General features: G+C 41.5%; 1 protein-coding gene across 4 annotated transcripts in view; it reads right to left on the bottom strand.

Annotated features, from left to right (window-relative positions):
* SLC25A26 (solute carrier family 25 member 26) overlaps window positions 1-17,108 on the bottom strand; it is a 94,277-nt gene extending 77,169 nt beyond the window's left edge. For all 4 annotated transcript variants that reach the window (XR_006180805.1, XR_006180804.1, XR_006180806.1 and 1 more), the window contains exons 1-3: window positions 16,946-17,108; window positions 15,359-15,515; window positions 13,153-13,262 (exon numbers count right to left, since the gene is read on the bottom strand). Coding sequence is in view for 1 of the 4 variants with exons in the window: in XM_042880852.1 (XP_042736786.1) it covers window positions 13,153-13,262; window positions 15,359-15,515; window positions 16,946-16,978 (300 nt within the window). In the remaining 3 variants the exon portion in view is untranslated. The remainder of the gene's footprint in view (window positions 1-13,152; window positions 13,263-15,358; window positions 15,516-16,945) is intronic.
* Window positions 17,109-22,902: the final 5,794 nt, after the last annotated feature.

The raw sequence follows: 22,902 nt of genomic DNA, 5'->3' as shown, positions 1-22,902 counted from the left end.
CTGCCACACTGTACAGATACACAAGTGCTACAGTAACTTGAATGATCACTTGTGAGTAACACAGTGTAAAGTTTAAGTTACAGTTTCACAAAGAGACTCAGAAAGTCTGTTATCCCTTTATATTCCTAGAAGTTTACCAGACAATATCCAGAAGTCATTACAAACAGGTATAACTACGGTGCTCCTCAATTCTCAGGGTCAAAAATAACAAGCGACCCCAATATGTCAGGAAAATAAGAACTGTCAAGTTCTTTGATAGTTCAGCATAAATATTTATAGAACTTCATGCTTCATAACACTTCATGTCCTTATATTAGCTTTTTACTCCTTAAAAAAAAAAAAGTGGAGGCAGGAGAAAAACTTTAAAAAGGCTTGGATGAAAACAATCTATTCGACCAAGAGCAGGCAGAGAACACAGCATGGCTTTCTGACATCTGGGGTGCTGCAGTTTTGGCAGGAGAGAGGTAGCTACAAAGTGATGTCTCCATTTCCCCCAGACTACTTGGGGAGCCTTGCATTTCAATTTAACTTTGATGTTTCTCCCATTTGAATTCGAGCTTAGAAGGGAATCTCTGGCTGCACAAGAACAAAAACAGCGATTATGTTGTGCTGTTATGAAAGGAAATAAAGGCTCGTGTCATCCAGGCTGTCAGGTTGGCTCCATAGGGCACTTCTTTACTAGAAAAGCCAGAAGCTGCAACTGCTAACATCAGGCTGAAGGGTGACATTTTCAGCATGCACCTGAACTTACAGTGTGCCACCTTATTTGTTTCTACAAGCGTACCCTACTACCAATAACGATTCAAGCAGCCTTTTGATGTTAGTCAACACTGGTCTTCAGAAGGGAAGTATGCAAAACTAATTTCACACATGTGTTCAGGCCAGGAGGTAAAAGAAAGTGACAGATCAGGACAGACAGATGCAAAAAAACTCTATTCCATTACACTCAGATCTGAATCACTTCAGTGCCTTCCAGGCAGCGCTGAAGAAGTTAGAAGAACACAAGCAATGCACATTGCTACAGTTTGCTTTCTTAGCTAAAGCTCCCCTAAGATAACACTGCACTGAGAGAATACCTATTTAAGTATCCAGATATCTGAACACTGTAAGCAAATTGCCCCTGTGAGCAAGGATGAAAGATACTGTGGAGCAGCCATGCAATGTATATCTCCACATGTCTGCTTTTACCTGCATCAGCTGCTAGCCAAATAAGTTGCTCTGCACATTACCATAAGTATAAAAGGATAAGATGAGTGAGGGAGCTAAGTTTCACTCCGCTGTAATCCACAGTAGATGATGCAGGTGCTCATAATTCAGGTGCACAAGGGCAGCTCTCCCCAGCCCATAGCTGCCCACACCTCGGGTCAGTTCCAACAGCAGGTGCTGGTGGCAGCCAGGGCTGCTGGCTACAGTGACAGTACTGCTCAGTGCTGCACAGAAACACTTCTGGAAGGGCCCACGAGGAGACAGAGGCTACCAGGAGCAGGGCTAGAAACAGACACATGCTGGACAGCAGAAACAGAAACATGGAAAACAAACAGCAACACGACCTCTCACAGTGGGAGCCCATTCACCTCCTAATCACTCAGATTCCAGGGAGAATTTTCTTTTTAAACTCCCAACCGTTCACACAGACACAGCCTGCGCCTTCACAGATTGGAACAGTACAACCTGACACACTCTGGGCATTCCTGGTAACTTCCTACTGCTTTCAGGGATGAGTTGATTAATTAACTTTCTATCAGACATCTGTGTAGATAGGAACAGCGGGGGTAGAAAATTGGGCCCCTGGGTACTTCAGCTTACATTAAGGCCTCTGACAACAGCATCCTATGAATAGGGCCAAGCTCATTCCTCCAAGCAAACTTAGAAGCCAGGCTCTCATCCAATCTGCTGAATGGAGCAGAAACACAGAATCAAGATCCTAGCTCAGATGAAAAATGAGTACTTCCCTATGAACTCCTTCCCTATTTACCAGGTCTTACAATACAATGCTCCAGTTTTCAGTCTACCTCCCAAGCCAGTGCACACATCAGCAAACTGCATGGGCAGGAAGGGAAAAAAGAAAAAAAGCTGAAGGATTTTTAGATTCAAGCTTGAAGAAAACAGCTTTGCTTCCAGCTGTAAATTCCAGTTATTAGTTTACACAACAAATATATAGAAGTGACAACATTCGCATCCATTATCTGTCCAGCCTTTTAACACTACAGATAATTCTGAAAAACAACAAAAACCACAGAAATACAAAATTCCAAAATCATTGTCTGAAATCATTACCACACTGAACTGATGACTCAAGAATTCAGACTGAAATCCAAGCACATTTGTAATTCACTACCTGGCAATGGCCAGTTTGGAGACAAAAGCTAAAGCAGGATTATTTTGTTAGCATTTATCTAGGTATTGCTAAGACATTCTATCTTCCCATTAAATGAAGGTAATTTCTTCTCTATCGGTTCTGGAAGAAATGTTTTAGTTACTGGATATTTCCTGCATGCATCAAGGCTGCCATCTCCTGGTCAGATTTATGTTGGAATCAGACTTTACTGGTTGCTCTGACTAGTGTCTCAACTGACCCCGATGAACATTCAGTGCATTTAAAGTCTCAGAAATGCATTGAAATCAACACAAAGCCTCTTCATACGTAATAATTTAAACATTTTGTTTCAATATATGAGAAACCTCATTTTGATTATCCACCTTTTGTCTCCATCCTTCATGCTTCAGGCTAACAACCATTTTCCACACGACTATATTTCGTGCATCACATTTATGCACTTGTTATTAAGCAAATATACTAGTTTGAACACTAACCCTGTTTGCACGATCTGCAGAGGAGATCTATCCAGAAACCTCTGAGAGAAGTCAGAGCAGGTGTTACCATTGCTATTAAGGGCTTATGCAGGCAATTTGGGTATATGCATTGCAGGTGTTACTCAGAACTGGGGACACAGCTGGTACAACACCATTTGCAGCCTTGTACCTCTAAGGGAAGCAGCTTGAAAAAGCATTTCCTTATGCAGCCTGGCACAGATCAAGCACAGCAGATGATCTGGCTCACACAATTTGAGACTCCCATTAAAGTCTGAGCACTTTTAATAAGAAAGATTATCCATACTCTAAAGACCGAAGTGCAAAGACCAACAGTGCAATCCATCAAGATGCTGGCATTTGATGTGCTGTTGGCTAACAAGCTGATCCATTCTCTGCACTAACAAGGGTGTGGGTGAGGATCAAGACCAAGTTTTTCCCACACAGTAATTAGCCAGCTTGTCTGCTGCAAAGGGGAAGAAGAGCAGTCTAAGGACAGAACTGCTCTGGAATTTATGAGTGCCTGGTGAAGCTTCTCTCAGTGACTCTGAGTGAAGTGTCTGACTTACATGTCTAAGTTTGCTCTGAAAACACGTGGTGCACTTCAGAAAAACTTTCCTAACACAGAACATTGTATTTATAAAGAATGTTCATTTTCCTAAGCAGGAGCTTTAATGATTTATCCAGGTGGAGGCTTTAATTGATGTTCACCATATAAGTGTAATTTAATGCTTCAGACAAAATTAAAGGAGCATACCAGGAAAGAGTTATTCTTAAGCATCATTTGCATAAATTCTTAATCTAATAAGAATCTAATGTGCGATGCTGTACAACTTTGTAGCTGGAGAGCAAAGACATTAAACTAAACCTCAGAGTACCTCTGCAAGATAATCATTAAGCCATTCAGGAGAAAAAGCTGCTGTACAGAAAGAGCAAGAAAGGGCTGTGACTTATCAAAGGACATACGTTTAGGCCACAGTGATTCTGGAAAGAGAATCCCACTCTCACCTTATTCTTGATGGCCAGAAAGATCACCTGCAGCAACATAATGCAGAAAAGCCAAGAAAACTGAACAACTCTAAAATCCAATTCAAGAGGAAGAAGCAGAGAATACTTTTGTTTGTTCTTTTGTTTTATTTATTTCCAGGTGGTTTTTTTTTTCCCCCTTCAGTTTAGTTTCATTTTAAATTTGCTCTGCATTAGCCCTGGCCATACTCCTGCTGACAAAAGCTACCTTACAGTTCAGGCTTGCTTTAGAGAAAAGCACTGCTTAAAAAAGGTTAATAACTGTGACTTAATCCAAGCGTGTCAGTTTCTGTGTCAGAAGCTCCCTTTAAGTAGAACATATTTGCTTTCCCACTCCTCAGACAATTGAATGTAAAATTAAAACAAGAAAGATCATGAACTGCACAGATTTCCTTGGAACTGAAAAAAAAAAAAAAACCCAAAATTTCATCTGGGTTCAAGTCAGAGTCTCTTGACAAGCTTAAAATCTGAACTTTCAGCTTTCCATGCCTCTCCCCACTCTGCTTGTAAATTCATGCTTGGTTCTTCAAAGCTCACCAGGACTCTGTTCAGTTGAAAAAGTGAGCGTTTCCAATGCATTTTTATGAGATTAACAGAGTATTTCATCCTCCAAATAACTGTACCTAAACTCTGGCCACAACTGCTGGATTGGGAATATTTGATTGCAGTGCAGGTGGCAGGCAAAGGCTGTATGTGAGATCTCAAGATGAACAGCCTAAGCCTTCCAACACCATGAAAATTGATAGAAGAACAGGAATAAGTGAAATTCACATTTGTGATTTTGGTTTTATACTTTTTTAAACAGAGAAGCTTGAAGTGCTGCAATTAAGACACCTAGCAGTTCAAACACCAGTTCAGCTAAATAATTGCTGCCCTTTACAACAGAACAAAAAATGTAAGTAATTTGCTGTGAATCACAAGCTCAAGTAAACCCTTCCACACTCTTATCAGCAGGCTCTGCTACCAGCTAAGGCACAGTGGACGTGGAACACTGAAGCCTTAACACCTACTTCAGTATGGAAATTGTCCCCACACAGAACTATTGTAAATATCTGCCTATTGTAAATATATAGTCAGCTCTCAGTTTCTGCTGTAAGTGCCAGCCTCAGAGAAAAGGAAAGTGTTCATCTTCAAAATAATACCTCAGAATATGCTAATCTTACTTTTCCCCCCACACTCACACACAGCATGGATGTGCCCTTCCAGCTGAGTTACATTCAGCTCTGTGCAAAGCTGCTGGGGTCACAAACAGGTGACTCCACTCCTAATTTAAAGCCCACAGAGGGAATATGTTATGACTAATGGGCCCTGGATGGGAAAGTTTAGACAACTGCCAAGTCCTCTGTCCCCTCTTTTCCTCCGACTGATACAATAGGGCATTCATTAATTTAACTGCAGTTTCCCTGTATGCTGGCAGGAAACATTTCTTCAAAGAGCAACCTCACCCAGCAAGATCCCTCAGATCTCAGCACTTCCCAGGGCTTAAAAACATACAATTGTAGAGATGATACCATTTGCAGGGTCTGAAACTCTCTGGCATTTGGAAAGTAGGAGCTTCTGCACTAACGTTTGCAACTTCCTCCAACTTTCCACCTTAGATGACTACCTGGAATTTGCACAACTGTTTTGCAGACTGTTATTTCACCCTTCATCATTGCCAAACCTAATCTACCTCCTTATTAGTGCTTTCCAGAGCTCCCTTCTTCCTGCTCCAGAGCACCATCCACACCACCACGCCTTTCTTTCTTCATGTAGGCTGTACTGACTGAGCCCAGTGGCCTGAAGTCCTCAGCTGGCTACTTGCCCATCACTCCTTCCTCCCCCAGAACTCTTTGTCCATCTGGATGCCCTAAATCTCATGCTGTGGTCCTCCTGCCTACCTCTCCATCAGCCTTGTCAGCTACACCTTGGAAAACTGACCAGTATCTTCCGTACTCAGACAGTGGGAATTTGTGAAACTCTTCGTGGCAAGAAGTTCTGCTATCCCAATCCCAACGGGCAAAGAACAGGGAAAGCCTGTAAGGCTGACAGTTTGCACTCAACATTTCTTCATAGAGTACTTCCTACAGATACCATGTAGAACACAAGCCTGCAAAACTAAATCAGTCTTTCCAAGCTTAATCGCTGTAGAGTTTTGTTTCCTTTGTCAAACTGAACCTCAAACTCAGCAAAATGTCCCACTGCTTGTATATCTCCCTTGTACTCCAGCACAGACCAAGCATCCCACAGATTTTGAAGTTTCTCAGTATAGTCACAGTTGAATTAAATCCTGAGCAGCAAAAATCTGACAGCTGAATAGCTTTGAAGTTTCAGTCTTCATTTTCCTTAGCCAAGCTGATGCTACTACCACTTCTAAACACAAAAAGCCCTAAGGCTGAGGAAGGGAAGGGCCTTAATTCAATGTACAGAACAGTCTGCCTGATCCAATCTATCCCTGTAACAATTTCACCACTGTGAGCCTGCTAAATCTATTTTAAAAGACTTAAGGAACTAATGACATCCACCAGCCAAACAGTTCTTTCAGCAAAAGTTCCCTTCCAGACTTGTGCAGTGTGTCTCATCCAGCATAAAACTGTTTCCAAAGAGCCAAGAGGGGTCAGACTGTGTTACAGGAGGACAAACGTTAATGACATTTCAGGCAAGAAAACACAGGCAATATTTTCTGAAAACACATTAAGTCTCCTGTTGAAAGATGACTAGTATTTTACAATGTGCTCAGTCTCTTGGGGTTACATTGGCCCAGAACACGGAAATTTCAACCACGTTGTATTTTACCGAGTATTTTCCTTTAATTGATCCCTTAGTCTTTCCTACAGCCTTTTCCTCTGAAGAATTACTGGTTTGCTCACATACGGAGATGTTCAGAAATAGCTGACAAACCCTGAACATAACCTTACATTGGAATAAACGTACCTTACTTCAAAGCCATCTCAGTCATTTTCAAAGCTGACTCTGGCAGAATATGTTGCAAATCAGGAAATATTGATAAATTATTTATTTCTCACTTACACTCATCAAGTCAAATTAATTTTCCTCTATAAATGAGTTTCTTGAGCTACAAATATTTTTAAATCAGCTGAGTATCAGTTCTGGGATGGCAGAGCTAAGAAAAAAAAAAGATGACAACCACCACCAAGCTTCTACCCTGCAAGTAAAAGCAGCATGTCCTTTTGGCCTGGAACTGAATTGATAAGACAGAGTGGTCTGGAAAGGGCAGTGGATGAAGAAGAGGCAATACATGCTATTAAATGCAGCATACAAAAAAAGATCAGCTGGGTAGCTGGTCAGATGTTTGACAGTTCTTATTTTGCTGTTTCAGACTTTAATTGTGTGATGAATTTGTTGGCAGCATTTGTGAATCCATGCCTCCATTCGTCTTTATTTACAACCAATTTCCAGATGCAGTTTTAATTTGAGTTCCCATCCACTCTGCTTCTTCTCCCCTTGCTCTTAATGGCATCAGTCTCACAACCATCTTCCAACCATCGCTCAGCTGTGCTTCTGCATAAAAGCCTGGCAAAAATCCTACTGCATCTGTATGGCAGACCCAACCTCACCTAGACTAATTTATGAATATCTCAAAATCCATCACAGTTAATTCAAGACCACATACATTGTGCATTCCCCACCACTGCTTGTCTTGCCAGGGTCGGCACGTTCCACTGCTCAGTGTCTGCATGCAGCCAGATGTGTACAGCCCGAAGACTCAGTCAGACCCCAAGTGACAGGCCCTGATCATTGAAAATAGCAAAACAAAACACACACGTAGTGAGGAACTGCTGTCAAACACTGATTACTTTCCAACTTTGGGTACCTTGAATACTTCAGTCTGCCAGCCCATACTAAACTGGCAGCGAGGAGACAGAACGCAAAGCAGAAAAAAAGCAGCTTTTGTTCATTTCTTAGTTTAGTTCCTAGAAAAATGATAGTTAAAAATTCAAAGCCATTATCCCAAAGTCTAGACACATTAAGTGCTGAATCACCTCTTTGCTCCAGCAGATGATTCTTGACTTAGAAGCAACTCTCCCTAGTGTCCAACTCGCTTGTTGAACTGAAACAGACACATCTTCCAACACGTTCTCTTCTGGAGTTTCAAACTGCTAAAATCTTAGCTCCACGTCTGATATGAATGGCTGCGCCATCTCTGTCAGATTTGACTCCCACAAGTTGGTCTTCTACAGCTTACAGTGCTGCAGACACCTAGCTAATTAACCTGCAGGAGAGGCTTTTGTGACATTGATCTCTGTGGATTTGTCTGGCTCATGCTTCTGTGTTCTCCTCAGAATGGGCATTAATAGCAACTCTCCCCTCTGACCTACACAGCCAGTCTAATAGAATCCACATCAATACACTTCTAGAACTAATTAATAGATTCAAAAACTTAATGCCAGGTCAAAGGGAAGAAGAAGGGACTAATAAGTGGACAGAGATGGCATGCCTTTATCGCATCTAAAATGCATCTTTTTTTTCAGAAACAAAAAGAATGCAATGGAAAACACTCACTTCCCTTCTTTTCAAAATATCATTCTACAGAATCATGATCTACAAACTGTACTTGCTTACATTTGGGCTTGCTCCTTCTAAGAAACAAGTTAGGACGAGTAGGGGAAGCTAGCTGAATTCCCCAGAGAGCTAATTCCTGCATGAAGAAGCCTTCCTATTTGACACATATCAAAAGCAGATAATACAAATCCAAGTTATTAATACTGAGGGTCAGATGCTAATCGCAGATGAACCACACACTTTGCTCTTATCACTGCAGTACTGCAAATGGCAGCAATCTGGAATAACACAAAGGAGATCGGGATTTCACCTTGAAATACACGTCCTGACTTTGACCTGTGGAGCCACAAAGCGACAACGGCACACCTCCCAGCTACTTATTTAAGCAGAGATGAGACAGTGAAATGAATACATAAATACATGCCTAAGTTTTAGTTACTTTTCTCTTGAGTCTGCTGCTGCTACTTTGTTTATTTTATTTGAAGTATGACAAGTCAGCCATTCTCATGGCCTCACCCCAGCGAAAAGACAAGTTTCTGGATGTTTCAATTTAAATGTATTTAACATCCTTCACTTCTCAATTCTGGAAAAACAGTTAAGTGTGAGGCTAAGCCATTATTCTTTATGTTGAAGCCAGCCAAGTCCATCATTTTTGGAGGCAGCAGTTCCTACCTAAACATTCAGAGCAGTCTCTGAACACAACTGAGGGCTCCATCTCTCCCTATGAGCTTCATGCTCCAGCAAAGCCTGGAAGATAGCTTGAAGTACAGCGACCTTGCAGTCAGACCAGAAATGCCTTTCTGCACCTGAAAGCTTGTCCAGTATTTATATGAGCTGTGGGAGCACAGTGCACGGACATTGAAGCAGGATGGAAACAAGAGAGCTGATGAAGCCACAGCACTGGGACTACATCAGCTTAAAAATTAACAAGCAAATTAATGCAAGCACAGACTCACTAATATGACTAGGAAGCTTTCAGGGTCTAAGCTACTCTCTGTCTCATGCTATCACATGCTGTGAAGGCACACCACCTTAGTGCAAGCAACCTGGGATTTCACAACCTTGGGGAAGTCAGAAAAACAGTAAGATCAGACCTGATGTTCATAAGCCCCGAACTTTCACCAAGTATCCTGCAAAGCTCAGATCGTAACCATAACAATACCTAAATATTAGATGGAAAAGGCTGCTGTCAGCTTGCTTCTCTAGAACGTGATCCAAACGACTTTATTCTCACCTCCATGGAAAAGCCAGCAGGATGTAAAATTAACTGCGCTGAATCCAAGCACTTTGGCACTCATGAAGGAAACCTCATCAGCCAAACTGGGACAACCTTAAACCTGTCCCATAAAACCACATTTGTAGGACGCTGGTGAGGGCAGGCTGATGGCAAAGAGAAGTCACAAGGGTTTCTTGTAGTGAATAGCATACACTGCCATCCTACACCAAAATTAAAAACAAAAATCTTTACAAATTTCATTAACTCAGGATCTGTAAAAAGCACCCTGTTACTATAAAACAGAACACTGGGAGGTTAAAAACACTGCTCCTTCCCAGAGTTATTCACACTGCTTCACTATATGAAAAGTAAAATTTTATAACATCTGGTTTTCCTTTCCACCCACTATGATATCATGTTTTCCAAGCACATTTTGGCAGCTCACTGTAAAGATACAGGCAGACTAAACATGGAGGACAAAGTCAAATAAAAAGAACCTAAATAAATAAAATTCCAAAGCCCTGGATGCAGTGTTTCCTATCTCCAAATTTCAGTTAGACAAGCAGCATACTAAGGGTTCCCTCCCCCCCCCCCCTCCAACTTTGGTAACTCCTGTATTCCTCAACCTTCACTCTTCCTTGAAGATACACTGCATGTACCTCCTCTGGAGTTTTAGTTGTGTCTTTTTCAGTAATTTCTCAAGTATTATGATACACCCAATTCCTCTATATAGTGAGACTCAGTTAAAGGGAAAAATAATTGTTTAACAGGGTTAGATGTTGTGTGTACTTTTCTTTATCTCATTCCTGAAGCTGAAACATTATTATCATCGTCACATAACTGACTGTGAGCAACAGCAAAGAGTAGCTCTGACTTCAAATAACAACTCCCAATTAACTGATTTATCTCATTATTACCATGCTTTGATGCAGCACTTTCTATATCCTCCATTCCCTATGTTATTATCTTTAGCTGTGCACATATAAAACACAAATTAGTCAGCATTAATATTCACTAAGCTTAGAGGTATGCTGACATTTTACTAATGCACAACAAGGTAGTTGACTCATTTATGCTTGCCAGGGAATGACCTGCAAGCCTAGAAATCCGGTCTCCATTTCTCAATCCTAATTTCTCTGTTTTGTAATGAAAAAAACTTGGAAATGGAAGCAGACATCTTGGGAACCCTCACATGATTGAGTCTTTGGCTTATTATTTGATATAAATTGCTTTGAAATATGAAAGTAATTATTAAAGCATACAAAGGAGGGAAGGTTTGTGTTCACCAACAACAAAGAAAAGCTGACAAACTGATAGTCCTAGTGGCTATGCCTTGGTTAAAGCTGAATGACTGATCAACAAAACTATAACTTTCACACTGATGTAACCTGGAATAGTTTATATATATTAATATATATATATATATATCTTGATTTATCAGTTAAGACTTTCTATAAGAGCAAATGTAATAAAAATAGCACTACACAAGATCTTATGTTTGTTGTAGCAAATCTCTAAATCCCTACCTCGATTATTTTTACAGCTCAGTTCTCCCATCACATCAAGTGAAGAAAAGCAAGCAAAAAGCAAAACCTTATTAGTTAAGAAGTGGCTATTACAACCCCATGATTTCCACACTATAAAAATCAGACTACCGTTTTAAAGGCTATCATTATACATTTCTCTGGCCTTAGGGTAGCAAGAGACAAACAGATGAAGTTCAGGTAAAGGCAGCCCCGAGCAACTCATTTAGCTGTGCTGCATCTCCGTTTGTCAACCTGAAAATGAAAGCAGTACGTGCCTGATGTGTAAGGAGAACACAGACCACCCTGGAACGTTCAAGCAACAGGTTCTGTAATTGCACAAAGAAGTTATCTGCATGCAACTATTCTTTGGTTGATAATTGAATTATCCAGTTTTGGTTCTCTTACAGAACACTCACAGAGAGGAAATATACTATAAATAATCCACTTTGCAAAAGAAGCCAATTTTATCACAGATCACTGGCACATTTTCATGAATCCAATCATTTTATTCGATTCCAAAACAGCACTCCAGAAGCTTAAGACCTCTTAGATCTGCTGTTCCATGCCATTTCAAGCAAACAAGGAATTTCAGAGCTAGGCACTATCATATTCTTGCTGATTCCTAACAGCCTTTATCGGATTTCCACGGGAATAAAGCCTGTGCAGTGCCTGAAGATAGAAGTTAAGCTAACAGAGCAGACTCTCAGCAAGATAAAAAGAATCTGCCCGAGGAGACAACACAGATGTATCCCACCGACCCCTCAATCTATGATGATCTACCTACTCCTGCTCATAATCACTACCAAAGCAGTATGCTGCATTCACCTATCTTAATGAGCCTGGTACGTTAAATTAAGCTCACTGTCTAAGACTGATCCAGTCTGATCAGTATCATTTCCACAGAAAAACAGAAATTACTTGGGAATCAAAATTGAAACCATGGAGAGTAAGAAGAGTTGAACCACATCTCGTGGGAAGCAGCTTTGCCAGGCTGCTATTAATTCTGTAGAGCTCGCTGTTCTTCCTTAAACCGGTGGGAACACAGCAACTCACACCCCATTTCATCACTATAATGCCAGGAAACACCCAGAGTGACAAAAGCAGGAATAGGGAGTTGGACAGTGCTGGCAGGGACAGAAGTGGACTGTTTAGAGCTGAACACCCAGCCCCAACACTGCCAAGGCACTGTTCCAAATCTGCTGTTAAAAACAAGAAGGATATCAAGAGAAAGAAAGGTTTTGCTGATTGCGGAAAACATTTGATTCAGCTAACGCAAAGCAACTCTGCTCTTTTTGTCTGCAAGAAGGAGCAGAAACAGCTCAGAAAAAGGAACAGAAACTTCAGAAATAGATTTTAAAAATGCAATAATCAAGCTAGTCTGTGAATTTGGCCTCAAAGGAAAGGCAGCCCCTAGGCTGCAGTACAGAACAGCGTAAACCAATAGACAAGCCTGCATCTGGATCAGGCAGGAATGGAAGCTTTGGTGCTTTTCAATCACATTAAGAAGCATTCTCTTTCCACACTAGCTGCAGACTGCAAGGGAAGTTTCCTTCTGTTACTGAATGTCACATACCAGCTCTTGCAGAGCTAAGCTTTCAGCTCTGTGGCTCTATGGACTGTCCAGTCATCCTGACATGGCACTTTCCTCCAAGACAGGCTCTGTCAGGAAAGCATTGTGTATTATTTGGTAAGTGAAGTTACGTAGCACCTTATGGTTGTAAAAATAAAAATCAACTGATGCTGAATGGCTGTAAAACCAAAAAAAAGCCTTCTAGAAAGTTAATGCTGATGCATAATCACTACAGTGTGAAGGTACATTCATATTTCAGATCAATGCAAACTTTCTCCATCTACTAGCTTAGCAAAGTTCACCAGTAGGTCTACTGACCCATACATATACTCTGTCAGAATTCTTTCAAATGCCAGAATTTCATTAAAAATAAATATTTTTCCAAGAACTCCCAAGCACCTGTATGTCAGCACTCCAAAAAGACATGGCACCAAACCTCAGTTTTTAGAGCTGGTTTCCACTCCTCCCACACAGGCACAGTACATGAACTTCTTTCTTACCACTTCCCCAAAGGAGGCAGCCACCATGTGTGTAACTGGAGTCAAGTATGATGTAGAGTCATGGTGCAGCACAGATTTCACATTCTCATAGGTGATAAAAAACGCAGCAGCTGAAATTTAAACATACTTGAAGTCATTTAAGTGTTCCTGCATTCCTTCATTACAGAACTAGCACAAAAACATTTAGAGGTTGATTTTGTCATCTATTACTCTAAAAACACTTTTGAAAACACGGTATTTACTGCCCCAAAACAGTACCAATACATAAAAGCAATCTGTAGGGAAATTCCTTCAGAAGTTTATGCCCCCAGTTATGATTGACAAACCCCCTTTGATGTCAAAGGCACCTACTGATCTAAGAAGTGCCAGAGCTTCAGGCAGAACTTAGAATTAAGATAAGGAAAAATGCTTTAATTAGTCACGATTGTCCAGCAGGTTTTGATAGGTCGTATCTTCCATGTTTTCCCACATAGGTGGGAAGGGCAGAAAGGAGATTGTTCAGTCCTGGTTGAATTGGATGGGTGACCTTTAAAAAGCAAAAAAGGCCACCAAAGTGTTTGATGCAAGCATCTGCTATCACACAGAACAGTTTCAGCGGCAGTTTTCAGTAACTATTTCCGAGCTATGATCAGATCAGATTAATATTTTGTATCTTAGCTCCAGAAATAAATTCTTCAAAGCTTCTGAAGGACTCTCAAAATTTCTGTCCAGTGGACAAGAAACATAGAAAACTAAACCGAGCATAGGAACATAAACAGTGTTTATTCACAGCAACAGTCAACTACAAAGGTACTTGTACCCTAAGGGTTACTCCTCCTAAAGACAATTTTGGTTTTCAGTCATATGCTGGAAAGATAAAACCACAGTTCAGATTTTGAAGATGTAAATCCTGAAAAAACTGACATGTCTTGCGGGGGAACAGATTTTAATTGTGAAGAAGGACTACGTGAATTGCCTTCTGCTAATCAAAAGATGCTTATCACCTCAAAAGAAGATAACAGAGCAGACAAGATAAAGAACTGAATTTTTTATATCATCTTAGGAAGGACATCAAACATCTGAAGGTGTAAAGGGATTTGTCAGCAAAGTTCTCCTAACATTTACTATTAATGGCATAACTTGGTGATTTTTCTTCCTTCACTACAAAGACAAAATGGACAAAGGCATTATGAATTTTAGATGCTTTTTCTCTGCAGGGACAAACATTTACTTTTTTTTTTAAAGTTTCAGTTTCAAAAGAATTCCTGGTACCTTCTGATTTTAAGTGATATTGAGCTGTTTCTTAGGGAGAAAAAAAAAAAAACATGATATGCATAGCATCCCTGAGACATTTAGTGTAAAGGCCTCCAGTGCTCAAGCACTTCATGATTTATTCAGATGAATTCTGATGCATTTCCCATGCTGTCATGACAAAACTGTGCAGGGCAAGCACAGCTCATGTCCTGGCACCTCAAAATACCCTGATTAAGTAGGAAGCAGCACATAAGACAAATCCAGGAACACTTCCAAAGAGTAAGAGACTTGCAGTAAAGCACCAGCAACATTTAGCACCAGCAGTTATGTACTACTTGCCCACATGCAAACTTCAGAGCTCATTTAAGACATGCCTAAAGCACTGGGGTATACTAATCAGTCAATATGTAATACTCTCACCACACTGAGGTTTATAATAGTAGGACTGATGCAGATACTTAACACAATAGAAAACACACATGAGGAAAGGACCAAACTGAACCCACATGAGAGATGTATACTGCCCATGACATAAGTAAGCTACTTCAAATCCAGCTACAGACTCCAGATCCCACTCACTCCCTGTCAAGAGTCACCGACAGGAAACTATTCAAGTCAAAGCTTCCAGAAAAGTTAACTACAGTGTGAAGCCAAAGTGGATTAATTAAACTACAATGAAACCCTCAAATATGAATTGCATCTTTGCAAGCATTCCTGTTTGGGCAAGTTCCATGCTGAAATACAGCACTAGAGTCAGAAGCATAACAGAGTGAGCATGCAGCAGCCTTCCTGCTAGGCACGCTCAGAGAGTTTCTCAATGTCATACAACTCTAAAGTCTGCTCTTCACAGCTGGATGTTGTCTCACAGAATCCAAACAGTCATCTGCAGGAGAGGAAGCCACAGACATGAGTGTCCTACTCGATGCAAGTACCCACTCTGAGGAAGACAAAGCATAATCCAAACGAAATTTACCATTTGGAAAGGATCCTATAGCAGTGGAGGGAACGCCAGCATAGATGCCACGAAAGCCACCAGCTTTCCTAAATCCTTGGGGACTTTGCAGTCTGGTTTTTACAGTATCCAGAGGAAAAAGGATCAAGTCGACAAAGACGCCAGCAATTCCACCAGCCTTCATGATAAAAATCAGAGAGTAAAGTACATTAATGTTCACAGGAGTTAAGTTACAGAGCTTATGTAAGCAACTGAGGCACACCAAAGCCAAGGTGCTATTGAGTATAGTTTCTGAGGTCAAATTATAAACCAATAGTCTTACCCAGAGCCTGTAAGATCGCTAGCTATAACAAGAGAAAGAAAAGTCCCAGCATTTGACCACTTTGTGGTAATTTTGAAATAATCTCATTATGCTGAAAAGCACAAGCAACCAGTGCACCACTTATTTACCACGCACAAAATCAAGACAGTAAGTGCCAGTTATCAAATTGCCACAGAACAAAATGACCAATGCCTCTAGGAAGCCATGTGATAAGATCATGGAAAACAGAAGCAATTCTGCTTCACCTTCACATTTCCTAGCCAATTTCTTCATTTATGACATTCCTGCTCAATTTCCTTTGCTGAACAAAGCATAAAGTAAAACTACTTCATTTTCTTCTGTTGACAAAAGCATACAGAAAAAGAAAAAACATGTTTTCACAATCATAAGGAAACATGTTATTTCCCAAAGCAATTCTTAATACCAAACTGTAAAAGCAATTTCAAACATAGCTCAATCTTTCTTAGAGCTTGAGTCTCTAGTTGACTTTATTTATAAAAGAGATTCCACAGACTGTGACTGATTGGTAAAGAATTACTTTCCAAAAACAGGAGGAAGGGACTTGAATAAATTGAAGAAGTCAATTAAAATAATTTTTAAAAAGCAATAAACCACACTTCTAGTAAGTGTTATTTATTCATTGTGATTCGGAACAGCATAGTTTGCTGAAGTAGTGCAGCACACAAGAAACAAGCACAGATTTCTAATTCTACCTGAAAACAAATCATTTTGGACTCTATTTTATTTCAGTGCCAACAAAGGACTCCGAGAAATATCTACCACTGGAGTTCTAATCAATAAGTTAATTACTCTTCTAATCTACTTAGCTATTTTGCATGCATTGATTTTTCTTCACTCTTTTTCATCAAAATCCTCATCTGCTCAACACACTATTGATCAGATGTAATCTGACTTCACCAAGCCACCTGCTAACCATGAATCAAGTGATTGCTTCTTCAGATCCCCAACATCTGTATGGCCAATGGCACTTAAATCCAAGAAGCAGATCACAGAGCACCTGTGGCAGGATGACAAGACCTACAGCAAAATAGCAGTGACTTTAGTAAATAAAACAAGCAAATTGCACCTTCTTCCCTACCTCTTAGCAACATTAGTGCTGAGAAGAGTAGAACAGCATAAAAAAAAAACAAAACAAACAAACAAACAAACAAAAACCACCCTTATGAGGAGCTGAGCATCGCCATTAAAGCAAACTCCAGCAGCGGCCTAGAGACACTGCAAAGGCGTCACCATGACAACACACAGGCCCCGGCCCAGGCACTCACCGCCAAGGCCGCCCAGGACTCTCGCGGCTCCATGCACGGATGGCAGCAAGACGTAGCAACGCGACGTGGCACGGAGAGTCTATTTCCACCAGGGACAGGACAGAACTAAACCCTCTGCCCAGCCGACCTCCAAGCACACATGGGCGCAGCCATCTTGTTGCCCCCGGGCCGTGGTCAGGTGGGCGTGTGTCGCCACTGCGCAGGCACCTGAATGCTGCGCATGCGCACGGCGGGAAGCGACGGTGCAGCCCGTAGTGCTGTGCCCTTCGCGCCCTTCTGTAGCGTTGGGCTTGCAACCGCTGACGGCATCCTCGGGCTTTCCGTGGAGCTGTTCTGCAAATAACAGATCTGAGCAGTGTGCAGGGAAACAAATGAAGCCTCTATCCTGGGGTTCATCTCTGCCGCATGGCTTTGCTGGAGCCCCTTCCTGGGGCTTGACCACCTTTCTTCCAACACACGAATTCTAGGATGGGTTTTCGTGTCACTCTGAGGCAGTTTGCTATTCTAGGAGTCACTTCTTGAAAACTTCGGTTCTGATTCTTTTGAGAACAGGAGCCACAGTTACTTGTATCAGCTACAATGCAGGGAAGACTGGACTGAGCAGTTATTAGAGTGACACCCAGCAGAGTGCCTGGCTTTCTGAAGGAACCCTGCTGTTCAGATAGAAGTAATAATGATCTGAAACCTACTGTTTCCAGCTGAGTTTCTGGCTAAATGACTAAATAAACACAAAAGCTGAAAGTTCTTCGGTTTCCAAGTCCATGTCTGTCATCAAATTAGGTACTTCAGAGTGATATTCAGGGGGAAAAAAAAAAGTAAATGAATCATGATTTTAGAGCTATCTCTATATAATCCATTGATGGCAGCACTTAAAACGAGACCTCATTCACCACGTGTCCAGGAGGTCTCTTGATATAAAGGTGCTTGGGGTCATAGCAAGAATTTTTTCACATTGTTCATTGCAAAGCTTTCAAATCCTCTCAGTGACAGTCTCTTTTATTTATCACCTGTCTGAAGTTCTGCTGCTGCAACAGAGAGGCCACAACCTCCTGTTCTTCCAAACCGCCATTCTTTCTTGAATGAACAAGTTCTGCTTAATGCTGCAGGCCAAACATCAATCTTTGTGCAAAGTCCTTCAGTGGACTCCCCCTGAGCTTCTGGAGTAAGTTGAATGGAGAAAGAAACCTGTTCTCTCAAATCCTTTCTTCCTTGTGAGAAAATACCACGGATACTGTGTAGCATCTCTACTGCAAACAGAAAAGATGGGCTGAACATAGGGAATGCATGTCTGCACTGGACAGCAGACGTTACATACCCTGCTGTTGTAGGTCCTGCTTCCTGTTATGGCACATAAGTTCAAGTTTTTCAGTCGGTTCACCCGCATGACTTTCAAGCACTGAATGATTTCACACACTTTCTTCCTGCCTCTAGGATTTGTTTTATTCCTCTCCCCTTTTGCATTCTGTCCTTAGTTAAACACTGCAGCCCAGAAGCCTCCACTTGCACAGCCTCTTTTTTATCTCCATTTTTATCCCTACTCCTCACTTTCTCTGGTTTTCTCATCCTGTGGTTGCATGCTGGTGAAAGTGCTTTTAAAAATGACCATTATGCCTACAGCACCTCACCTGCTTCCCTCAACCTTTGCAGCGTGTAAAAGCTTTGGTAAGAGATGAAAAGCTGTGCAATCACAGCGTGATAAAGAACATACTGCAACTATGGGTGCCCTGAGTTGAATATGAGTTGCTGACACCACGGCTTATACTAAGTAAAACAGATCATAGGGAATGAGTATAAGGCACTGATATGTCCTCTTTATGGGTTATTTAAGCACTACTTTGAATCAGTTTCACATTATTAATCCTTCCACTGGTGGGTATTTCTGTATGAAAAGGCATGTATGTATGTGTGTGTATTCCTTTCTCTGTACTTCCTCCTCTGTTTCTAGCTGCTATAGGAAGTCTGACACTAGCAGCAAAAGATTTATCGATTTGGTCAGAACATATTAAGGCTGCTGAAGACCAGATGTTAAAAACAGACTTTTTGGCATATATCAGCCCCTGGAGATATCAGTCACACACGTGTTCCAGTTTATTTATTAAAGCAATCGCTCTCCTTATTCTGTTCATTATCCTTCTCCTGGGCAATTCAGGCGCGGCCAAGCTGATCTCTTCCAGTCAGCCCCCTTTTGGACCGTTGGATTTGCTTCAGTTCAGACAACACCCTGCAATCTTCCTTCCTGAGGAACTGGGCCTATCCCACTGTTGTGAAAAGCAGATGGAAATTTATCTGCTGCAAAAAAATGTCCTGGCATTTAGTAAAAATAAGGACTCATAGATCCCTCTAATTTGATACCAAACAGGTACATAATTGGGCCAGGAAGGCCATCTGGAGGGGGAGTTCAAAGATGTGCCCACATAATGATACCCGAGGGGCTGCAGTGCTCTACAGGAACTACAGAATGACATAGGGGTTCTGTTAATTCAGATTCAGTGCAGTAAAATCTCTGAGGCAACCTAAGATCAAGTGTCCAGGTACAAGGAAGCATGCCCAGTGCATACCCCAGAACTGGTTCTTGCCTCCAGCTGCCACACCAGTGTCCCATAGCCCCTTCCCATGCTCAATCGTGCTACTACAGACATCAGCTCACTTCCTTGTCTGTTGCACGGTCTTCTGGATCTGTTTCCTTCAGAAAAATGAAAATGAATTCAATATTATGCTAACATCTCACCAGCCACAGACAGCTGGACCTGAATGGGCAGCATTTTTTCCATCCTCTCCCCATTTTATCAGTCTCCCTTTTACTGCCTTGATCCTCTTGCAACTTTCAGGGAAGGCTGTTTTAATGTGTATTTTAGTACCTCTTTTTTTTTTGCTCCTTGCATACCTTAAGCTTCCCTTTACACTTACAGTAGAGTTCTTCTTAATCTCTTCTTAAGAAATCTGGCTGGTTTTAGAAATTTTGCTGAAATAGTAATTGCAGAAAATTTTTATGGAAACAGATGGGGGAACCAAACAGGCAGCGATTTAATAACTTCTGTGAGTACTTAGCAGCAGAAATGTTAGTCCCCAAATTCATTAAGATAAAAGTGATTAATGAAGTTGTAGATTTTGCATAATGATAGAAAGACTTAAATTGTACAGCTTTCTGATGATCCTCATTTATTCCGCCTTATTGGCTTCCTGGACAATGAGTGGGCTGGGAAAGACACAAAATGTCCTTTTTAACTGCTGGGTTAAGTAAGTGAAGTAACAATCCAGTGGCAATGTAGTGACCTTTTCCAAGCAAGAGCATCTTCCAGATACTTTGCAGTTTTCCTTGCAGTATAGCTGAATTAATTTAATATTTCTATTTAGCACAGAAGAGAAATGGAGGAAAATCTCAATTATGCTTGCATTTGTCATTATTGTCCAAAGATTTGACAACTAAAATCATTCACATCGGTTCTCAGCTCATTTTGTGGGCTGATGCAATTACTTAAATGACTCAGGAAGCAGAGTTAAGAAAAAGTTTGCACAGGATGGCCCTAAACTGCCCCAAGAGTTGTGCAGTACCAAACTGTCTCAGATGAACCTCTCTGACATTCCTCAGTAGTGGCTGGAACAAGGACACCAGCATCCTTCAGCAACCAAATTGCTTGAGTCATTCCTCTGGTGATCTAGTGCCTTCCTCTGTTGTAGAGGATTAACAGACCTGGTCTCCGCCAGATGCTGCAGGTAGGATGAATTAAACTCAGGGTGAGCTGTGCTCTGTTAGGAGAAGGACTGGGCACAACATTATTCCTAGACCCTCTGTCCCTCCATTTCCTGCCTGTATGGACCAACAGGAGACAAAGCCCACCTGGTAGAGACCCAGCTTCCCGTTGGGCAATTTCGCTGAGCCTTCATAAAGAATGGCTAATGGAATTTCCTTGAATTTCATGTTGGTTTTTGACCCTGCCCTGCTCCCCAGTGAAGAACAAGGCTGCCTGCTCCCTTCCTGGTACCAGCACATCCAGTATCCCAAAACTACCACCCAGCACTGCCCAAGGAGAGGTGTGTGGCTCCGGCACAAGGATGACCCTCACCTCCACTCAACTTCATCAGCCTGCTGGCAGAAATAAATTGCAATCATTTCTGTACAGACAAGGAGCAATATTTTAGAAAATTAGTTCATGGCCAGCTGTTTGCTCAGCTCTGAGGTTTTATCAGCTAAATTCATTCTCTGGCTCCCACGGTGCATGGCTGATGGGAAGTGCTCAAAATGACATATAGAACAGACACCACAGCTGAAATGATGCACCTATGGGGAGATGCTGCTGAAGAAGGGAGCTTAAGGGTTTATTTGAATGGCTGAATTTCAGCGTGTAAACTGGAGCTATTTTTTAAATGCAAACTATAAAAATAATGACATTTGCTTTAAAAAACTTGTGCTGTATTCTTGGTGCTGTGTACTTGGTATAATTCATTCTTAGTATCCCGTAATTCAAGGAAAAGTCTCTCTTAGTCTGTTTTGGCCATTCGGAAAAGGACAAAGAAACCACAGTACCACACACAGAGGACGGCTGTGAACCGTCCATGCACCACAAGTTTCTACACATCAGAAATCCCAACTACACAACAGCGATATTAAAAGGAGATAAAACAGGATGTTGAGAGTCTCAGTAGTGCCTAAACATTTTCAGGTTAATAAATCTTGTTGACTGCAGAGACTTCTTGTTGACTTCTTGGGCAATATCCTTAGAGGCATTTCTGCAGGCGCACGTAGCCCTGGACTATTGCTGCAACAGGCATTGAGCCCAACAACGGAGCTTTTGCCCAGCAGTCAGGACATGATGTTCCATTGAAAAAAATTGTCATTTTATTCTACAAGGCCACGACATCCCTGGGCAGCCACCCTGCTGTTCTTCTGCATGATGCTCCCACTGACTTCTCCCTCCACACAACTTTAATTCTTCAGAGATGCTTTAGCCTTTAGATTACATCTTTTGTATTTTTTTTGACCAACCCTTTGGTGAGATGCAGTCAAACGGTCCTTCCCAGGAACAAAGGAAGGAGACTGATGACAAGAAGTTCTTGTTCACCCTGCTGTGAATTTCCAAGGCCCTTTTCCTTTTCCTTCTGTTGTGCAGCAAGGGAACTTTGCCAGCTCTTCTCCTTTCAATAAGGTTATCACAGCCACCTTCCGATTTAAAGTTTCCCAACGGTGAAAGTTTCTGATCATTTCTTCATATCATGCCATCAGGAGATGCACTGCCATTCCTGGCAGATAACTTATCGTTTGTATTTTGCTGCAGAGAAACCATTATCTAAGGGAAACACAAAAGCTTGGGAACACAGGCTGTTTGTACATGGGGAAGGAGAAGCACATGACATGTGAATTTGCCAGATGTTACCACTCTGAATCTTACTAAAATATACCCCGTACTGACCATGGCTGGATAATCTACATGGGGAAAAAGTCTGAAGATAACAGTTGCACTGACAGTCTCATAATGGCTTGAGCAAGCAGGCTGTGAGCCATTCCCTGACATGATATCTGAGTTTCTTGACAATGTGCAGACCGTTGACCTGGGTTTTGTGTAGTCCTGGCCATTGCTTCATTTGATGCTATCCTGCCCTCACATCTACCCAGAATGTTTTTTTCCAATAAATAACATGAGCTTCCAATATGTATGTCTGTTTTATAGAGGGAGCCTGACTTCTGTCCAGCTCAGATGATGTCTCAAAGGCATGTTTTAGTGCTCTTCTGAGAGCATCTTGTGTTTGTCTAGTTGGAAATATTTCAGGTGACTCAATTTACACACAGTTTCTTAAAATCTGTTCTCTGAAGATTTATTTCACATATTTTTGCTTTATAGGAGGTTCTTTCAATTCTCTAATCCCAGCTTCCCTCTCATTTCATACCCAGAAGTGCTTTGGGGCACACTGTGGGGATGAAGAAGTGTAAAGGGGCTCAACTCAGCCTACCTGCAGTTCAT

This window comes from Lagopus leucura, unplaced genomic scaffold (assembly GCF_019238085.1).
Source record: "Lagopus leucura isolate 7727_CA_CO unplaced genomic scaffold, USGS_WTPT01 Super-Scaffold_100028, whole genome shotgun sequence".
Classification (NCBI taxonomy): Eukaryota; Metazoa; Chordata; class Aves; order Galliformes; family Phasianidae; genus Lagopus; species Lagopus leucura.
Note: the sequence above shows the minus strand (reverse complement) of the source record. Positions and strands in the feature narration are given on the sequence as shown.